This window comes from Leptomonas pyrrhocoris, assembly GCF_001293395.1.
Source record: "Leptomonas pyrrhocoris isolate H10 chromosome Unknown, whole genome shotgun sequence".
Lineage (NCBI taxonomy): Eukaryota > Euglenozoa > Kinetoplastea > Trypanosomatida > Trypanosomatidae > Leptomonas > Leptomonas pyrrhocoris.
The window spans coordinates 2,350,051-2,370,930 of record NW_015438357.1 but is presented as its reverse complement, the minus strand read 5'-3'; the positions used below and the strand labels follow the sequence as shown (position 1 = coordinate 2,370,930).

General features: G+C 58.6%; 1 protein-coding gene across 1 annotated transcript; it reads right to left on the bottom strand.

The window, feature by feature from the left end:
• Positions 1-6: 6 nt before the first annotated feature.
• Positions 7-19,956, bottom strand: ABB37_00782 (hypothetical protein; the record flags this gene model as incomplete). Its single annotated transcript, XM_015797117.1, has 1 exon — positions 7-19,956. The coding sequence occupies one exon, from the start codon at positions 19,954-19,956 to the stop codon at positions 7-9; it is 19,950 nt and encodes a 6,649-aa protein (XP_015665125.1).
• Positions 19,957-20,880: the final 924 nt, after the last annotated feature.

The following is a 20,880-nucleotide window of genomic DNA, read 5'->3' as shown; positions in this document are numbered from 1 at the left end:
TCACAGCTAATCGAGAATGAGGTGCTCACGCGCCTGACCGTCCGCGTCAATGGCCTTGCACTGGCGAACGGCGTAGAGGAGACGCTCCTTCATCTTTTCTGCAGACGAGTAAGACGGCAGACGCAGAGCAAAAAAGCATGTACTGCTGGTGGGCAACGTATCCTTGTTGCCGTTGTGTGTCACTTTGATCTTTGTCTTGAGCGGCAGCCGCGACTGGCCGGTTGTGAAGCGCAGCAGCGATGTGCGGTCTTCATCGGTCATGCCCTCCAGCACCGCCAGGAACATGGTGGCGTCCGGGGTATTGAGCTGTATGTCGCACTCGTTGCGGAAGTCGGCACAGGTAAGCTTTGGTGTGCCGCAGATGAGTAGCTCCACCTTCTGCCACCGATACGCCTGCAGCGTGTACAGCGGGAGTACCTGATCAAATCCCTGCTGGATGTAGCCGATCGCCGCCGTGAAGCGCTCAATTTCGCTCGCCACAATGCGGCGGGAGAGCAGTCGCGCGCCATCCTCCGTCTCCGGCGGTAGGTTGTCGTCAAGCAGAAACTGCTGATTGTCCTCGACGATCACCTGCCACATCTGCGTAATTCCAGGGAAACGCTCGTCCAGCTCCTCTTGTGTGCGCATCATCAGCTCTTCCGGCTGCAGAAGCTTTGCAATGTCGGAGTCCAGCGTGGCGAGATCCTTGATGGTTGCCTCCTCGCCGAGAAGCAGCTTCCAGAAGAGCGGCGGCAGTTCAACCGCCAGCAGGTCTTGTGTCAAAAAGAACGAGGCCAGCAGCTTGCCAAAAAATTCCAGCATCAGAGAAGTTTGCGCGCTGCTCAGAAGAGCGACGTTCGGCATAATCGCGGTGGCGTCGCCGCGTCCGCAGTTCACGAAAAGCGGATTCAGTTGACACTGTCTACTCGGGTGCGTCGTCATGATCTCCGTGGCGAGCTGAGAGAGGACATCGCGGTAGGGGCCGCCAGCGTCGGTCGAACCAAAGCCGGCGAGCTTCACGGTGAAGATGGGCGACACGAAGAAGGTGTCAATGGTGGCCTGCTGCAGTTGGAGGTACAATTGGCCAAAGACGGAGCGCATCAGCGTGGGGAACGCGCCGGTGGTGCTTGTCGGCTGCGCCTGCATCGTGTGGATGGTCACAGACACCTTCTTGCCTTGGCGATGCTGAAAGGGGGTCATGATGCGCGTCTGAATCTGCTCCTCTGTCGCACGCGAGCAAAGGTTTTTGAGAACTCCAAAAATGTCAAAAAGCTCCGTCCGCCGGCGCAGGTTGATGAGCGGCGCAAATTCGGCCGTCAGCTCGTCTAGCTTCTTGAGGCGCACAAGATACGGCTTCAGAGGTAAAAGAGAGATCTTGTCTACAAACGCACCCGCGGCGAGAACGGAGGAAACCTGCGTGTAACTAGCTAGCTCGTGGCTCGCGACAGTGGATTCACTTGTCAAACAAGAGACGAGGTCGGCACTGGTGCGCACGTCGAGAGCGGTCTGCGCAAAAATGTTGAGTTCCGCGTAGAAGTCGTACGACTGCGGCGCGACGGTGTCTTGCTCGTAAGGGGACTGCAAAATGCTCTCATACAACCGCGGCACCGAAAGTGTCTGTGGGCCTGGACGGAACGAATTCAGGTCCAACGTGGCGTCATCGCTGTACTCCACGGCGTAGAACGGCAGCCCGATCACTTCGCGCTCCGTGTCGAACTTCGTCTCGCCCACTGTGATGCCGCCTCGCCTCACCTCGAAATTGATGCGGTGGTCTCGGTAATTGGCGCACGTAACCAACTCGTCCCCTGCGTTGACGCGCAGCGAGAGTCCCTTGAAGGACTTGGTGTAGTTGTAACACAGGAACACGCCGCCGGTGCGTCCGTCGATGTAGTACCCGAAGCAGGGCAGCGAGGCGTCTTGCTGGGCTGGCCGTGTCGCCGAGTTCCAGCCCACGATAATGGAGCCGTGACGGTATCCATTGACCAGCACCGTAAACGACATGCTACCGTCACCGTCGCGGCCCTCTTCTGTGAACACGCCGACCGCGGACATACGATTCTCTGCTTCGTTGAACCGCTTCACAATGTCGCATTTCAGGGTGTGATGGGAGCTCACCTCAGCCACCATCGCGGCCGGGAGCGGCAGCGGAGGATCGTGGGTGATGGCACGCACTATCTCGCGTGCGCACATGACCAGCTTGTACGGAATCTCCGAGGGAGCATCGCGGTAGGGGTGGGCGGGCCGCTCCCGCTGGTAACGCTCGATGAGGTCCGCAATCAATGTCACGCCGGTTTGCACCACAGCTGAGCCCATGCGCTGGCCGCGGCACAACGACGCCATCATGTCCGTCAAGGGGCGCAGGTGTGCTGTGAGGACCTTGTGCGACGGCAGGGGAACGCGCTCATCCGCCAGGAGCTCTTGCACACAGTGCAGGGACGCGTGTCGCGTCGAGCGGGTGTAGACGGTCGCGGTGCGCAGCAGCACCAGAATGAGTGAGGCACCAAACGCGTTCGAAATGGCGCGGCGAAACACATCGTTGCGCATCAGGGATGCGACCACGTTGACACTCGTCTCCACCTCGGTTGGGACCTGGAGCAAGAAAGGCAAGCAGAGGTGCGAAATGCTCTGACACACCAGCCGGAAGGAGCCATGTTTGATCTCGCCGTCGAGGACGCGGGAGATGTCGTGGTGCGTGCGAAGCGCCGTGAAAGAAAGAAGACGCAGAAAGTGAGACTGGATCGCTGCGCGCGCCTGCTCCTGCGCCAGAAGCGTCTTTTCAAGCAACACACGCGCGTACGTCACCATGAGCACCTCCATCTGCTGCTCCGTGGAAAGGTTGACCTCGCGATTGCCAGAGAGCGAACCGCGAGGGGAGTGGCGGCACACAGCTCCAACGCTGAGGGCGACGTTCGCAGAAACGGCGGGCAGATTCGTCTCCTCCAACACATCCCTGAAGGCCACCGCGTTCATCTCACCGCGCACCTGCGAAGTACACACCCTCCATTCCACCACGTCGATTTGCGACGCCGGCGCATGTAACACGAAACCGAGCTGTATGTCCGAAAAGTACGCGTTGTCTTCCACGAAAGGGTGGCACACCGTTCCGTCGCTGCTGATCGCCGTCACCTCGCGCGTCTGCAGGTTGACGTCCAGGTACAGGAAGACCTCACGAACGGCTGGGTCGAAAAGGCGGCTGCTCAGCGAGGTGTACGAGCCGTGCAGAATGCGGATAGGGTTGGAGGACCCGCTCTTGCAGTCCAGGAGCAGCTCGATGGGTCTGCTGCGCGGGAATTGCAAGCGAAGCAGCACGCGGTGCCGCTCCATCACGGTGAACCGCGGGGATGGCACCGTTCCGGCACAATTCGCACCCCCAGTTATCTGTCTCACACTTGTCGTCCCCACGATCGAGAGCGATGAGGAGAGGCACGTAAAGTCGACGGAGTTCTTCATCGATTTCCACTTGACCTGCTCGCGAAACTCCACCAGTAGCGGCGAGCGGGGCACGTTGCCACGCACTGGCGAACCGGATGCTGCATCGGCGCCACGTATTGTCTCCAGCACACAAGATTCCCTTTCCGTCTCCGTTCGCGGCAACCGCACAAACCGTACTTCGCTTTTACTGGAAATCAACGACTGCAGCTGCACGACAGACTCTGAGACCGCAGCGTTACCGTCATCATCAACGGCGGCAACGTCGGCACCACATCTCCTTTCAAGAGCCACGAAGCAGCCGGACGAATACCGTGTGGTAGCGAGCGGCAATGATGCGTCGCCTTGTCGCACGCTAGCGCCAGGCGAATCTGCCATGAAGAAGCAGCCGTTTGCCGCGGGCACGAGCAGCTTTGAATCAACTGCGTTTGTGTACGCAAACAGATGCGCATCGCGGCAGCTGACGTTGCGAAGGCCCGCCACAACGTAGACAGGGCTCTGCGACAGAGGACTTCTCAGCCGAAACTGAACGCGGTTGTGGGCGGATGCAACAAACTGCAGCATGTCGTCGATGTGTACAAAGCCACCAGTGCTACGAGTGCCCACAAGCAAATCGCGCGTCATCGGCGCGCTCGCGAGCAACTCTTCCTTCGTGGGAACGTGGTCCATGATGCGAAGAGATGCTGCCCCGGCGATTTTTTGCCAGAAGGAGAGAGTGCAGGACGTCGTGATTGGCTCCGAGATGAGAGTGACCTCTTTGGTCAAAGCAGGGTGCGTGAGCCACGCCTGCGTAGTCGCCACGGCATCCTCGGCACGGATGGGCAACGGGGTAAAATGCAGCGGGCGGCACGGGAACGCAAAAGTGCCGTCGTTGTGCTGCTGGAGAAGGGCGCGGCGCCGTTGCAGTTTGCTCAGCGCCAGCGTGCATACCAGTGGCGCAGCCGCCTCTAACAGCGGCTCTGGACGCACTGAAATGACCTCCGATGCGCGGTGCCACTCAAAGCGGTCGGGCTCAACGAGCGCAAGAACCTCCTCCTCTGCACTGCGCCGCGTCACGGAAGGATCGACGATCTGCAGGCGAGACGTCGGTGAAAACAGCTGTTCCGCCGTGAAGAGATCTGTTGTCGACCCCTCGTTGTTGTTCCCCTGCGTTGCAGCGGCGACGGCGCCAGGAGTCACGGACGCGACCTGCGGGTCTTGGTGCGTTTCCTTGCTCTCGTCAATTTGCACCAAGCGCACGCCAATGTGGTCCTCGTTCTTCCCCTCACCAACCTCCGGCTCCGACGAGTATATGAGACGGCTGCGTGGACCGTTGGAGCGCATGAGCACGGTGTACGTAATGCTGCCCTTCAGCAAACGCTTCTGGCTCTGCACGGCCACAAACGGGTTTGCGCTCTCGCTTTTCTTGCCGACGGTGATGCCGATGTCGTCGTTCTCCTCCTCCACGTCGCCGGTCTGCCCCTGCAGACCCTCATTCTCCGAGAAGAACAAAACACCACTGCCACTTGTTGTGTGCAAGAAGATGCCCACCCTCGCGCCGGCGGGGACGGTGATGGGCTCGAAGTTCTCCAATGTCACCTCCCACGTGTCCTTCAGCGCCAGCTCCTCCTCGACCAGCTTCGTCCACGCCTCCGTGTCGCGTTCGTAGCCCATGAAGGTGCCGTTGCGCGTGTAGAGCCGCACCGTCGCCACGGTGTTCGTGTCCGGAATGAAGGAGAGTTTGGTAATGCGCACGGTGTTGTTCTTCGCCACGACGTCGAACATGATCCCATTGTACGAGCCCGACCCACCACGCAGCCGCGATCCGGTCCGCAGCGAGAACGTCGGTCCCTCGCCGTTGTCGCTGAAGGTGTCTTGGAAGGCTTCGCTGAGCTGCAGCGCGCGAGAGATACTTGTCGCCTCGTCCACCATGAGCTCCACGCATTCCGTAATCTGCGGGTTCTGCGCCAGCAGCAGCTCAAAGGAGTGCAGAATGCGCCAGCAACCCCACCGGTCGCCGAACTGCGAGCGCACGCCGGTGTCGCGCAGCTCGTGCGAGGCAAACTTGCTCGACGGCAGCAGCTGATGCACATCCCACAGGCAGCACTGCACCACCTCGCCGTGCACGACGCGTAGATACAGGTTGCTGGATTGCACGTGACCGTGGACCAGTTGATGCAAGTGCCAGTGCTCTAACGCGTAAACAAGCGACGATGCGATCTCCTGTTGCGCCTTGATATCGAGTGCGCCGTCGTAGTCTTCGAGGGTGCAATCAAACCAGCCGTCCGCGATGACGGCCACCGCCTCTGCCTCGTCGAGGGCAGGCAGAATGTCGTGCTGCCGCATCACTGATAAGTGCGGCAGGACGCTGTTGGTACTGTGAAGCACATACCGCATGTCGCTTGTGTAGAAGAGGTGCAACGTCCGCTCAACCACACCGAACTCCGCGTCAAAGTACAGCACGCGCACCATGTTGGTGGAGGCCACCAGGCCCACAAGCTCGTACGTCAGGGGCAGTCGGATGTGCACGCTTGCCTCTTTCGCCTTCACCGGAAGCAAAGCAGCAGCGCCGTCACTGCGCGGCGGAAACACCACCACCTCGCACTGAGAGCACTTCGTGAGGTAGTCCACGATGGCGTCCGCCTTGGCGGCATCAAACTCCGGCGAGGCGCGCGCAAAAGCACCGAGCTCTGTCAGTTCCTCCAGAACCCGCGACAGCCGATACTCGAAGCGCGAGCGCGTCGTCTGCTCACCCCAACTACGCTCCAACACACCCGCTAGCCGGGTCGGGAGTTGGCGCACAATTTCTGACAGAAAAGGGAACGCTTGGACAACCATAAACAGCGGATAGCGGCGCAGGAGTGACGGAGTGATGGGCTGCGAACATAGCACCTTCTCCAACGACGGCTGGTGAAACCGCGCGTACTCCACCGCGCTTGAGAAGCGCGCCAGCGTGGCCGACGAGTTGGGATGGTCGAGGCGCACAAAGGGAGAGATAGACGCACCGTGCGGGATGCCTTGAAAAACGACTTGCGGCGATTCGTTGTCGCGCGAAATCGAGAGCGTGCCGTTGCTACGGTCGACAATGAAGACAATTTTGGTGCTGTCGCAGAAGAGAACCTTTTGGCCAGAGGAGCATCGCATGAGCGGTGGCAGGAGCTCCTGGTTCGCCATCGAGTCATCGTCCTGTACGTCCTGCACAACCCACAATGAGCCCACGTTCGTCTTAATTGCCGTGTACTCGGGAGCGAACTGTGCGAAGCTCGTCAGGGCAACTCCGGCGAAGAAGCCGGAACCGAGCGGCGTGCCTGGTTGTGAGTCCTTGCGGTGGATGTGCACGACAAAAGACGCGACGCCGATAGCAGGCAGCGGCGTGCCGAGAACTGCGTCACCGCCGCCCATCTCGTTAACGGAGCTCGCCGTCAGCCCGTTGCGCGTCACGTTGATGTGTGTTGCATCAAACTTCACCCACGACGGGCTGTACGTCTTTGTTGGCGACGTCGGCGTCGATGACGTTGTCTTGTGGTCCAGCGTGACAGCAACGCGCGGGTTGCGGCGAACCTTCTCGGGGACGTACAGCAGCGCCGTCGCCTTTTCCGGATCCACGCTGACGAAGCCAATCTTGTGGAGCTTCTTCTGGTGCTTGCCGCCGTAGAGCTCCTCTTTCGAGATGCTGCACCGTACAATGTCGTTGGTGTCGTAGAGGAAGAAGTCGCCTTCCGTCGTTACGCGCAGCGTCAGCACCTCGTCGCTCTGCACGTTAAACGGCTTGCGGATCCGCACGGTGGAGGTGAGCGGGGCAACGCGACTCATCATTCCTGACGACGACAGGGTGCGTCGATACACCTCCGCCACATGAAGCTCCAGGAAAATGGTCGTCTCTTTCCCTTTGGCGGTGACCATAAAGGCAGAAAAGTGCGGCCAGCCGGCAGCCACCCCCGTTGCAGAGAACACGTGCTGAAGATACGACGCGTTGGTCGAGCTGAGCTGCGTCTCGACCGAATTTCCCTCCCACATCCAGCAATCCACCTTCGCGACCACGGGCGGCGTAAGCGGAAACGGGGGGCTTGCCTCAATCTGAAGGAACAGCGACACCACGCTGTTGCGCTGCAAGCTGGCGGCGTAGCCTGCGTGGACGCTGTCGACCAGCGACACGCATGACTCGCCGCCGCGGCACATCATGAACGGCACGTCATCCTGCGTGAGCGTCTCGCGTGCGTCGTCGTCGCCACCGCAGAGCCGCAGGTGCAAGAAACGCGCCGGCGCAGCTGCCGCTGTCGCGTCGGTGCTGTGGGTGGCGCCGTCGGTCATGAATAGGATCGAGAAAAAGTCATTTGTCGTCGATAGACGCAGCGACACGGCGGCGCCGGCGACATGGTGGTACACAAATGGACACAGCGTCCCGCTACCCTCGCTGTACTCCTCCTCGCTGAGAAAGAGCGAGACAGGAATCATAAACGCGACGCCGCCGGGCTCGACGCGAACTCGCACCTCCGCCTTTGCTTTCGAGGCAACGTCGGCCACCACCACCATCCCGTCGCGCCGCCGCGCACTTCCGACAGCTGTCACGGCGGCTTCTATGGCCTCTTGCACGGTGTCCACCCGTCCGGCCTCGTGCAGCCCATTCGCGACGATTTCAACGGCACGAGCGTCTTCAGACACCAGCGGGATGTGCTCAGCACCCGAGGCGGCGCACACGCCGTACGCGTAGACGCCTCCGCATGCGATGCACTTCACTACAGGCAGCAGCCGCTTAGCGGGCACGCGGAACGGCTGCATCTCATCGAGGTTGTGCACCATCGCCGTGCCGTCGGGCTGCACGTGCGTACGCAGGCGGACGAGCGTATTCGGGTCAGCGCTCTGCGTTTCTGTCAACAGTGCCACGTCGCCTTTGGCCAACGGTGCGATGAGCGAGATTTGGTTGCCGGAGATGGGAAGCGTCACGATGGTGCTGTGGATCTCGCTTGACCGGCGGATGAGCGTCGCGAGCACGTTTTCGGCGCCGGTCAGATCACCCAGCGACTCCATCGGCGACGCTGCCAGGAGCGAAATCGTCTTCAGCAGCCTTTCGAACGAGAAGCTGGGGGACAAGTTGGTGCCGGACAGTTCGACGTAGGACATGAGAGCTACCAGCATCCGGGTGACGAGAAACCCTCGGACGTACGGGAAGATGGCACACTCGGTCGACTCAGTGTTCTGCAAAGCGTAGGTGCGGTACGTGATTCGCCCACGAAACGCGCGCGGTTCTAGCGGTAGTTCCACGAATGGCGATGATGACTCGCTTTTTCGTCCCACAAAGATGGACAGAATGCCGTCGCTGTCGAACTCGTCGCGAATGTCGCCGACGTGCCCGTCGCTGCTGTTGTAGAAGCGCACGCCGCAGCTGGAAGACGTGTTGATGAAAATAGAGTAGACTTGATTCGCGCGCATCCGCAGCATCAGCGGCCCAGCAGAAAAGGGGTGCTTATCCACCACCGCCACCTCCTTCGTCAGCACCTCGCGCCACTGGTGCGGTGCCTTCTCAGCCCCTTCCATGCTGCCTTCTTTCCAGAAGACGCGCACAGTGACCCGATCAGATGTCGTCTGCGAGATGCAAAAGACCTCCTCCAGCGTAACTTCCTTCTTGCTGCGTAGGTCGAACATGATACCGTTGTACGACGCTGAGTTGCTCTGGTTCAGGTGCGCGCCGGTGACCATCGTGTGCAGCTTTCCCTCCAAGACTGGCGTATTCGCCTCGCACGTGACGTCACCGAAGAAGCCGTCAACCGCAATGAGGCCGTTCTTGCGTTCATAGGTTGGGTCGCTGCTGCTCAGCAGGCACAGATGTGGTGGGGCACCGACGCCGTCGCTCTCGATGTTCTTCAGCAGAATGCGAAAGGTGTAGGTGCCTTGTTCAATACACAAGTTTGCCGGATCGAGCGTCACCTCCGATGCGTGGCCGTCCTCGACCAAAAAGCGCGAGTTCCAAATCCACTGCCACTCAACGCGCTCTTCCTGGGTATAGAACATCGAGACGGAGCAGTGCGAGATGCCCTGCGTGGCGTTCGCCGACGGGTTCAGCAGCAGCACAGGGAGGGAGAAGGAAATGATGCGGACCGCCAGTGACAAGACGCGGACGCGAAACGTGACAGCGATATCCTTCGTCGTAGCAGGAGGCCGGCAGATGAGCCGCAGCGAATCGCTGCAGTGGCGCAGGTTGGCGTCCATGGCGGAGCTCGCGAGCAGCTTGCCCTCAATAGAGGGCAAAGAGGAGCCGTGGTTCTGCTTGTACTGGATCGTCCCGCAGAACCCGCGAGGCGACATGCTGAACTCCGTGAACGGGTCGCTGCTGCCGCTCTTGCGGCCCAGACAAACGGAGAGCGTGCCGTCTGTGTCGAGCTCGTGTCCGATCTCGCCGACGCACCCGTCCTCTTCGCAGTAGAAGCCGACACCACAGTTGTGCGAGGTGTTAATGTAGAAGGCGAACGTCGTGTTACCTTCGACGATGATTGGCGCCAGGGGAATGCTGAATTGATGGTCTGCCGTCATATCGATCATGTCCTCAAAAACCATGGTCCACGACCGCCCATCGCGCTCGTGGTTGGTGCTGCTGCCCTTGCGGAAATACGCCTGCACCTGGTGGCAGCCCGTCACACGCGTCAGCACCGAGAGGCCAATGATCTCGATCGTCTCGCACGTTTTGCAGTCGAACATGATGCCGTTGTAGGAGCCGCGGCTCTGCAAGCGAAACTTCTTCTTGCCGACCTCAAATACTCGTGTGATGGAGCTGGTGGGCGGTGAGATGAGAGGGTACGAGGCATTGCGGCACCGTTGCTTGCCTTCGTTGCGCAGCAAAAAGCACTGGTTCATGTTGATGGAAAGAAGGTTGCGCTTGTCGCTGCTTTCGCACACGTTGACGACGGCGCCCTGCACGCTGGCGACGGTGCCGCGCTTTGATATTTGCAGCCCACCGATTTTGAACGCCAGTGGGTCGCCGTCACGCAGGCCCGACTGCTCGTCCAGCGCGGAGGCCACCATGGCGCAGAAGCGCACTGCAGAGCGATGAACAGCCAAGCGCTCGCTTTTGCCACCCTCCGACACCATCTCCACCACCGCCACGTCCGGGCCACAGACACGGGTCACCTTGCCGAGATGCGATGTTCCGTACAACGGAGGCACAATCGTCGCCGTCGTGCCACGCGTGGAGAGGTACGCTACGATACGGAGGCGTTCGCAGCGCTGATCGTCTTTGAGCTCCAGGCTTGCCATGGGTATGCCTTGGATGTAGACGCGGATGACTTCTCCGTCGTGGAAGAATGTCACGGTGTCGCCGATGTAAAACAGCGTCCCGTTGTCCAACTTGTCCGCGTGCGGGGTGTACCTCCACTCCGTCTTGGTGTATGCCTGGGTGCGCTCCACCGTGTCCATAAGCACAATGGCCTCGTTGAAGGTGTCCACCGACGGCTCGTCGCTGCTTTCTGGAAAAAGGCCGATGGCGACTGGCGCGAAGCTGGGCTCCACGCACTCGTTGTACGACACAAGACCCTCACGCGAGTGCACGCTGCACGGGTCATGCGAGAAGACAAGAAGCCGTAGATTATCCTCGTCGGCGTCCGCTGAAATGCTGCCCGATATGACGAACGGCTTGCTATACAGCCCGCTCAAAGTGGAGCTGAGAAAAATGCAGTTGTTCAGACAGTCCACCAAAATGAACACGTCCCCGTTGCCGCTCACCTTCTCGCTCGTGTCGCACCACGCCCCCCATGCGTTCTTCGCCCCGCATAGCTGCTCCAAGTCTCCGCGGCTCATAGGCCTCGACGTGTCGGCCAGATTTGTCACACCCACAAACACCTCTGTCATGGAGAAGAGTGTGTTGTGCGTGTTGCTTCCAATGTGGAGGCTCAAGAACGACTTAGTGCGCATCGGGAGCAGAGTGGCGCTGACAGCGACGCAGTCGCCGCGAAGGGTGCAGGTGGTGCGGATCTGCTGTCCATCTCTCCAAAGAGGCGTGAAGGAGTGCATCCCGCTGAAGGGGTGGCCGAGCACGCCAGTGGTATGACAGAGCTTAATGTCCACTCGTCGGGGCCCAAACTGGGAGAGCTCTTCGCTGAAGGCGAAGCACTCGTCGTGGAGGGCGATGCAGGTCCCGTCCAGAATCTCCGCGTTGACGCTGCGTATGTCCGACCAGCCCAGAGCGGCGTTCTCCTCAAACTCGACGTACTCGCCGACCCGAAGAGTTTCGGGGCAATGGACGGATACAAGGTACTCTGGTATGGCGCGGGAGGCCGCGCTGACCGCGAAGAACATGTCCTTGGGCCGCTTCCACGAGCTGAAGCACATCTCACACAAGGCGATGTTGTCCTCGCTGCCGTACCACGGCGGGCTTAGCCGGCGCAAGCACGAACTGCAGGTGACGCGATCTTTTGACGGATTGTTGAAGTTGCTGATCGGGTACGTTACGCGCGCTGGGAAGAGACACGAATTGAGGGTGGAGAACACCACTATCGTCTCCTCACCACACACCACCATCGGCCGCAGGTCGCACGAGAGTGGGACGCCCTCAAACAAGACGCCCAGATCCGTCTGCTCACCACTACGCAGGCGCGTAAACGCGATCGTCCTCTCCTGTCGGTTCACACGCATCAGGAGCACATCTCCGCTCTGGAAAAGCTTCTCTGCTGCGCCAAAAATGATGCCAGGCTCCATGCAGCAGTTCACGCTGTTCGTCGCGGCAGAGTCGCGGTTGCACAGTGCCCACGCGTCGTCCCAGTTGGCGACCTCGTCCTGCGTCTCCGGCCAGCGCATTTGCGTCGTGGTGAAGCCGACGTACATCAGGTCGTTCGGCGATGTCTGCGTGATGGACACCGCCAGGGTGAAGCGCATGTCCATCTGAACGTCTCCCCGCACCACGGAGCACCCTTCTGCCGTGGTGACGGCGATCGACGGGTTTGGTGTATAAAGCGTCTTGGTGGAGCAATGCAAATCTATCGCCACCGTCCGTTCAGTGAAGATGACATCGGTGCTCGACCGCTGGTACGGCAAGTTCGTCGAGCCCATGTCCACCGCGCTTGCGTTGCCTACCACCGCCGCACTTTGTTTCACCTCCTGCTGCTGTTCCGTTAGGACGCCGATGAGATTCATCGCGGTAGAGCGGCTCAGAGACTCCTGGTAGAGCCGCTCCACCTCGCGGCGCTGCTCCTCCTCGTTGTGCAGCAACGGAGCGACCACCGAGGCTTCGTAGAGGATCTTGTACAGCTCGTTTGACAGAAGCGAGGCGCAGTTGTGCGCGTCGGGCGACGCGCTCTGGTACAGTGGCGTCTGGATAAACGACGGCTTCAACCCGTGCGGCTGCACCGTGAAGAGTCGCCGGTCTTCATCGCTTGCGAGGTACACCACCACTTTTCCGGTGACTTCGGCGATGGCGTGCACGACGACCATGCCGAACGTGTCGTGCTGGCAGTAGAGGTAGCTGCGCTCGCCACCGAGAACACCGAGCGCAACGAGGCAGGCGTCAAGGCCGCGGTCCAACTGCGAGATCGAACGCTGCACCATGAGCGAGATAACAGGCGAGAAGCCTGGCACCAGGTGCAACTCCTGCAGTGAGTCGATGGCCGTGCTACGCCGCAGACTTTCCGTCCAGTGCTCCACCGACTCGTCGGAGATGGACGGCGGCGGGATAATCTCGCACGAGGCGTCATCGTTGAAGAGAAACGCAATGGGGTACAGGTCATCCACCTGCGCAATGTTGGCAAACGCGAGCCCGATCATCACCATATTTTCGCGGTAGAACGTGATCTCACCGTAGTCGGCGTTGAACTCCACCCACACCACTTCGTCGTTGCCGTACACTCGCCGGTGATTGTTGCGCGGAATGCAGTGGCGTCGCAACAGCAAGTGTGCAACCTGATCTTGGTCGTCCGTGTCTTGAAGCACGAAGACGTCGTTGCGGCTGATCAGATTTCCCATGTTAGGAATGGATGGCTGGCCGTGCGCCAAGCCGAGGTAGTAGCATCCCCCAAGCGGTGCACCTGGACCTTGCACTTGTTGCTGCCGACGCTTGATGCGGAATCCGACGAGGTGGGTGCCTTTCTTCGGTAACGGCACGGAGCCAAAGAATGTGCCCTTGCCCTTCACCACAGTCGTGTCGCCCACCCAGCGCGGCGGCTGCATAGGTGCTTCGACTTCTTTGATGAGCTTGACGCGGGCGAGGTCCACCAGCTGTTGCACGATGTCCTCCGACGAGACGATACCGCGCAAGGACTCCGACGCATCCACGAGGTAATCAGGTCGAAGCATCTTGCACAGCATCGATAAACAGTGCGACGCCCGCACCTTCACCCACTTGTCACGGCATCGCGTAAGCATCACTGCACACAGCTGTAACACCATCGCGTGCGTGCGAGGCGTCACAGAGTCATACCGGAAGCACTCAATGACGACAGACACGCAGTGCATAATGCGCGAAAGCAGCACCACAATCAGTTCAATGCGGGTGTTTTGACCGGCAGGGTACGCGTTCAGCTTCGCCATCAGCGACGTCGCCGCGGTGCTGAGGAACGCGGTCGCCTTCTCCAAGAGTCCGCTGATTGCCTCCCCGTTCGTCGCAGAGGTCGTGTTGTCGCAGGAGAGGTCTTTGTAGCACATCGTAACGAGGTAGTCGGTGGTGATGAGGACGGTGTCGCACACGGTTGCCGGCGTAAGATAACGATGGCGACTGCTGCAGTGCATGGAGGCGAGGTCGAACTTAAAAGGTTGTTCCTCGCCAAAGTTGACGATGACCTTCATCAAGGTGTCATCGCCCTGTACGCTGACAAAAGGAATGGCGCTCGACAGGGACGACATCTCCGCCACGACGCCGAGAAACTTGCCGTTCTGCGTGAAGAAGACGCTGTTCGACGGGGCCATGAGCCCACACCCGATTACGTCCCCCACCTTCCATGGGTCCGACAGCTGGCAGTCTTGCTTCTCAGGGTGATGGGCGCGGCCGTTGGACGCAAGCGAAAGCACGTAGTCCGCGCGCACCGGATCGAGCGGGGACAGCGGGACAAGACTGAGACCCATCTGCAGCACCGCATTGTCTGGGTGCAGCGCGAAATCCAGCGTCACCTCGAAGTACTGAACGTCAGGAAACTCGCTAATCACGCATGGGATGCCGTAATTGGCGTAGTAGTCCACCTCTTCCGATTTTGCTGGTATTTTCGTGTTGGGCCCGTGTGCCTTCCAGTGCGTGCGAGCGCTGAAGACGATGTTGACGTTCTCTACGTGCAGTCCCTGCACCTCGCTCTGCACCACGTGCACGCCTTCTACCGAGGTCTGCAGCATCGCGTTGGGCGTGACGAGACACCGATGCGCCAGGTCAAACAGGCCGTGGCTCTCGTAGTACTTCTCAGCGTCGCCGCTTGTGGAGTCCAGGCGTAGGCCGTACGCGGTCGTGAACAGCTTTTTCAAAAGGGCAAAGATCTCACGTGGCTGGAGAACGGACATGTCAACGCCGTCCCAAGGGTGGCACAGCGTCGCACACATGTACACCGCCTCCGCGTAGGGGAAGTTTTGTGTGTCGTCCAGCTTTAACAGCAGGGCCCGCAGACAGCTCTGCACGAAGGAGCACACCGCCTTCTGCAACTCCACCTCGCGCAGCATTCCGCACCCGACCATCTGCTCCGTGTAGTGGTGGCTAAAGCCCGCTTTCGTTACCTCCGCCGCGTCGCTGCCCTCGCCTACCGTCACCAGTTTCGCTTGAGAGGCATCCAGACGGTAGTGCAGGTGTGTCGTGAGAATCGACGCGAGCATCTCGCGGTCGTGCGCGAAGGATTTGCACAGGTCATCCTGCAGCTGGTACGCGGCGGTCTGGTACACTGTCTGCTGGGTCTTGAGTACCATGTCCTTCAGTATCTCCTCCGTCGACTTGTTCATCCCATTAATCATGAAATAAATAAGCTTGTTCGGCATCCCGTCCTCTTCGCTCTTCGCAGCTTTGCTGAAGATGTTTACTGGGGAGGCGTCCGCCATCCGCGTCGCCGTTTTGCGCGTGCTCACGAGGGAGCCACGGTGGTTACTCGATAAGTCCAGCGTCTGCGCCGTGAACGTCGGAAAGCTCGCCATTGCAGCTCGACTGCGGTGGCCCAGGGAGTACATCAGCCGCGACTGCTGCCGCGACCCGCGATCAGTCTCCGCCGTCACGGGCTCCTCCGTGTGCTGGTTGTTGGCGAGCTGTGACTCGCCAAAGATGCGCGGTGTAACGTCGTGCAGGAGAAACCGCGCACGCTCAACGATGGCCTCCTCGCGTCCCTGCTGCAGCGCCTCCAGCAACAAAAAGATCTTTTGCTTCAGTTTCTCGACCGCGCCGACCAACAGCCTCTCCACCGTCTGTGGCTCCTCCGTTGGAAACGACAGTGTGTGCCACGCCAGTGCGCAGGTTGCCCACCGCATGATGCTCTCCAGGCGGCCGGCGTACGGAATGCGGCTTCGCTCATACACAGCTGTCCAAATGGAAGCCAATACCTCATCCGACTTCTCCGCGGCGGCGCACAGCTGCGTGTGAAGCTCCGCGCACTCCTCCTTGCCGTCGGCGATAGGCACGATTCGGTTGCGCTTCTCCACGTCCGTGGAAAGACCGCCACGCAGGAAGGACTCTTCACCCAGTGTGCTGCCGGAGGGGGAAGTGTCGTGCAAGTTAAGCTGCGTGACCCGGATAATGATGGAGCTGAGGGCCAGGCAAATATCGCGCATCCAGTCCGTCTTCTCCGTCGTCAGCTCCACGGCTGTGTGCACGATGAGTGACACCCCTGAAACAGGAGTCTGCTGCGATGCATCGGCACCGCACACGATGGAGATCCGTGCACCCTCTTGGAAGACGGCCTGCTGGCCTGGGTTGAGAACCTCTACGTCGGCGAGGCAGTTGTTGGTGATGAGGGAGACGGTGGTGCGACCGGAAGCGCGCTCGCCCGTTTCGGGCGAGTCCGCAAATTCCACCTTTATGCTTTTGGCATATTGCAAGGACAGGTTCGCCGTGAATGGGGCGGTCAGCTGCGGCGGCGACACTACGTAGTGCGTCTCTGTAAAGGACACGATCTCGTTGTCTTCTTTACCGGTGGACAGACTGTACCGCGCTAAACACTTGCGCGCGTCGTTGAGAGCCCGCAGCGCGTCAGGGGCGATGGTAGAGTTCAGCTGGATGTCGCACATGTAATGTACGACCGGAAAGAGGACAATACCAATAGATGTTCCCTTCAAAACATCCACGTTCGCAAAACGCTCGGCGTCGGATGCGAATTTCTCCTCGAAACAGCGCATGATCCACTTGCACAAGGAGCTGATGAGGGCCGCTGCGACCAAGTGCCACTGCGAGTACTCCTGCTGCGACAGCATACCGAGCAGGGTGCTCAGCATCGCCTCCGATGCAGCAATCTGGCGCGGCTTCTTCTCAAAAACGCATACTGCCTCTTCCTGACACTCCTCCTTCAGCCGATGTAGAAACGCCATGAACATTTTCTTCATATCCTTTTGTATCACGGAGGCCACAAACTGCGCCAAATTCTCGGGCATCAAAAGTTGTCGGACGTCCTTCAAGCTGGCACTCTCGTTGATGAGCTTCATCTGAAAGTCGTGGCTCACGCAGCCCGCTAGAACCGTCTTGTTCAGCTCACCGAACACGCTTGCGGCTTCGTGCAAGAATTCGTTTTGCCTCGTCTGGCTGTTCAGTTCCTGTAGGCGCTTGTGCACGTCCACCACAACACGTACAACCTGGCCAGGACACTGACGCTCGAATTGCTTCACGTGGATGTTCAGCAGCCGCCCAATGAAACATAAAATAAGCTCAGCAGAGAGACATTCCTGTGAGCCACGCTCGATCCCGGACACGAGGTATTCGGTCATGTCGAGGAGGCGGCCGACAACGGTGAGATTCTCGCGCAGGCTTGACGACAAATCGATCGGCCCTATACCGTCGTGCTCGTCACTGAACGTCAGTAAATACAAGTTTGAGCGATGTACCAGGTATTCCAAGTACTGCTGCGCGGTAATCGAGGCGCGCGTGCGCACGCACTCAAGCATGCGTGCACAACATTGTTTGCCGGCTGTCAAGGACGGAAGATGCTTGAGATAGGCCGCCGGTGGCGAGTTGGACTTCACCGAGTAGATGCCGACGGTGTCTTGCGTTGAGAGGTAGAAGCAGCCGTCGCTGATGTTGTAAAACGGTCGCTCGTTGACAGAGAAGAGACCGTCGTCCTGCTCGACAACGCGCCCGTCGCGGTCGACCCATGTGGTTGACTGCGGTTCAATCACCGCGTACTCGAATGTGTTCGTAACCACGTAGTACTCACCGGATGGCCACCACTGCACCCGCCGCGAGGCGTGACGAGTTGCAGGGAACGGTCTCGGTGGACAATCCCAACGCAATCCGGCGCCTTGCCACACATAACCGGTTTGAGGGCTGTGCAGACTGCATCCCAGACCTTCGTCCATGAGGAAGGAGAAGACGAGAAACTGTGATTTGTTCTCCGACGGGTGCTCCAGCGCCGTGTTGCGCATGCTTTCGATGTTCTGTGCGCGGCTCCACAACTGCAGCGTAGAAACGTATGCATTTATTCGACCCCTGAACAGCGTCGGTGTGATGCTTACGGATGGCTGCGTCAGGGTACCGCTTTGGCTTCGCGCCTCGCATGGGACTCCATTTTTAAACACTGTCCACGACGCGGTGTCGTTTGCTGCCGTTAGCGTGGCGCTCCACAGGGCCCACTCGGACTTCAGCGTCTCGCGCACTTCGGCCACCGTGTCCTGGCCGTGGCAAAAGGTGAGAAGCATCGTGGAGTTCAAAGGGTTCAAGCATACAGTTGCGGTGAGCCAGTTCTTACTGCCGGAGCTGAGCTGCAGTATTTTCATCTCACTCACGGTTCCAGTGATGACAGGACAGAGATAGAACTGCACGCTCATCGAGTCGCACGTGCGTGGCAATGTGATGGTGCTCGGTAGCAAGCTCCCATTGATTTCGTCTCCCGTAAAGCACGCCTGTTTATCAGTGGAGGCGCCGGCAAGGAAGTGTGGTGTGATGTACTCTTCGTTCCCGATGTATAACGGAAAGTCTCTAGACGATACAGACGACACTGGTGGCGTGAGCGTTTTGGTCACCATCAAGGTATCTTTGTCGATAAAAAACACCTTGCCGTTGTCGCCCAGAACGCAAACAGACATGTCTTCTTCGACGTAGACGCCCCTGCACGAATCCGGTGCGCTACTGCTCCAGCAGATAACTTCGAACGGCGGGGTCAACGCTACCTTGAAGGAGCGATTTTCCGTGAAGACAATGCAGCGGGCGGCATCTTCTTCCATGAAAACGCACAACCCCTTCACAAATGGCGGAGTGCTGCCGATAGAATGGAGAAGCGAAATAGTCTGCTCCTTCGAGGGCACCACAGGAATTGAAAGACGAACTCGGAAAGCTGTTTTCTCCTCAATACGCTGCACGACACTGTGGACGTTGCGCATGGTCAGCGTCTCCACGACGCTGCGATGCAGCAGGCTCCAACGCAGAAGCGCGAGCAGCCCTTTTGTGTCTCCAGAGGTGAAGGAAATTTTGGAGAGCAGCGAAATGGCTCTGGCAATCCACCTGTTATTTTCACCGTCACCCGAATGTTGATACATGTGACGTAGCACCATCAGTACAATTCGCCTCACGCCCCATGAACGCAGAACGGCCGCATCGGATGGCGATGCCAAACACCGGTTCACCAAGGAATGCAGTAGACGCAGGCTTTCCGCTGCAACACTTTGCGCAACGACAGGAAGCACAAGAGCGACACTGAAATCGAACGCGTTGACAGCGGGTTCAGACTCCAACATTTCGTTGAACTCGTTGTCGTCGCTCTCATCTTCCTCGGACAAATCGCCGATGCCGTTTTCGCGAGCGGGAATGTCCTCCCACATCGGCGCCAGCAACGCATCACTATACGGCTTGCTGTTGCAGAAACCTTGATTTGCGCCTGCAATTTCATCACGAACTACCGCCTGCACAAGCAGCGACCGCAGGTACACAGGTGTGACGCGGTGGTATCGCTCGCCCAGCTGAAGTGCTATTGTGCACATGAAATGTGAAATTTCGTCCGTATCAATGAAGCGAGTTTCCATCACATCAGGACATTTGGGCAACTTCGAGTAAAGCGGGTACTCGCGCGTCTTCAACTCGGTCGGACAGAGGTACCACGCCCGTGTCAACAGATCCGCAGAGCTATATTTGACAAGCCCACCCAGCGACTTCAGGCCCATGCGCTTTTCTTCGTTTACGGAGCTAAACTCGGATGTCGGAGTCTCCTCGGTTAACGTTTGAACAAAGCGGTACTCAACCGGAAACGCCGTTTCGCGAAGCATGCGTAACGGTTCCGAACCGGAAGGCCGGTTCCGCCCAGCTCGTTGATTCGCAGCGCGCTGCTGTGGCGTTTCATTGCCGTCTGCGTGCGTGGTAATGCTTTCCTCAGAGCTGTCGGAGCTGTAGTCCTCATCGTCGCTAGCGACGCGTATCTGCGTGTCTCGAAGTTCTTCGACCATGCTTTCCTCTCTCTCAAGGTCAGAATACTCAGGACTTTGAGTGTCAGCCATTCTGTTTTAATAATAATAATCACAACTGACAACGTTGGTGGATGTAAAAAAAAAAGCTAACCAATTTTTGAATAAGAGTGAGCTTGTATGTCGTCTCAAGCAGATGAGTAACAAGGAGCAAAGAAAAAAGAGGGTTTCTGCTGCTCCCAGAAAGAGACAAAACTAATTGTGCACACGCAAATCATTCAACACGTTATACTGCTGCACGGCGTGCACGTAAAGAATCGGATACACAACGTAGCAAACAAAGTAAAAGAAGCAAGAGATGTTCCCAGTGTTCACTGGCTAAATTTTGCAATGTAAATTTTGTGGTTTCTGACCGTGGACGGGCTGCACAGTTGTGACGTAATGCTAAACTAAGAAGGACAAAGAGGGAGGGGATAGACTGGAATGAATTAACGGTTCCCGTCATGACTCGTTAAGAGAAGGAGTTGCTGCTTTCACTGCTGCATCAGCGACCATCGACACAGAAAAGCACATCTTTTCCTGCCCATTGTAATTTCGAAGTCGAGATAAAAAGAGACGCAGAGCAGCTTGGCACTAGGGAGGGCGAAACGAAGGGAGCGCAATTCGATGGTTGCGCAGGTGAATCATTGTGCTTGTTTTCTTTCATTACCGATTCGGTTGTTGTTTTGAACCACGGCTTCGATAGCTAATACATTATTTTCAGTTCGGACTTGCTATCCTTCTCGTCGATAACTACCATTCAAAAAAATAGTTGTTGTAAGTACTTTGCTTGTTTTCTCTTGGCGAATGGGGGTCGTCCCCTTAGCCCCGGCAGCGGGGATCCTGCGCCAGCGGGGCTGTTGTCGCAAATTTTGCGCGATGGCGGCAGGGCGTACAAAATAGTCCAAAGGATGGCTTGGCGTTGTTGTGGCGTGGGGCGGGTGATCTCGGGGGTTTTTTTTTCGGCGTGTCGCCCAC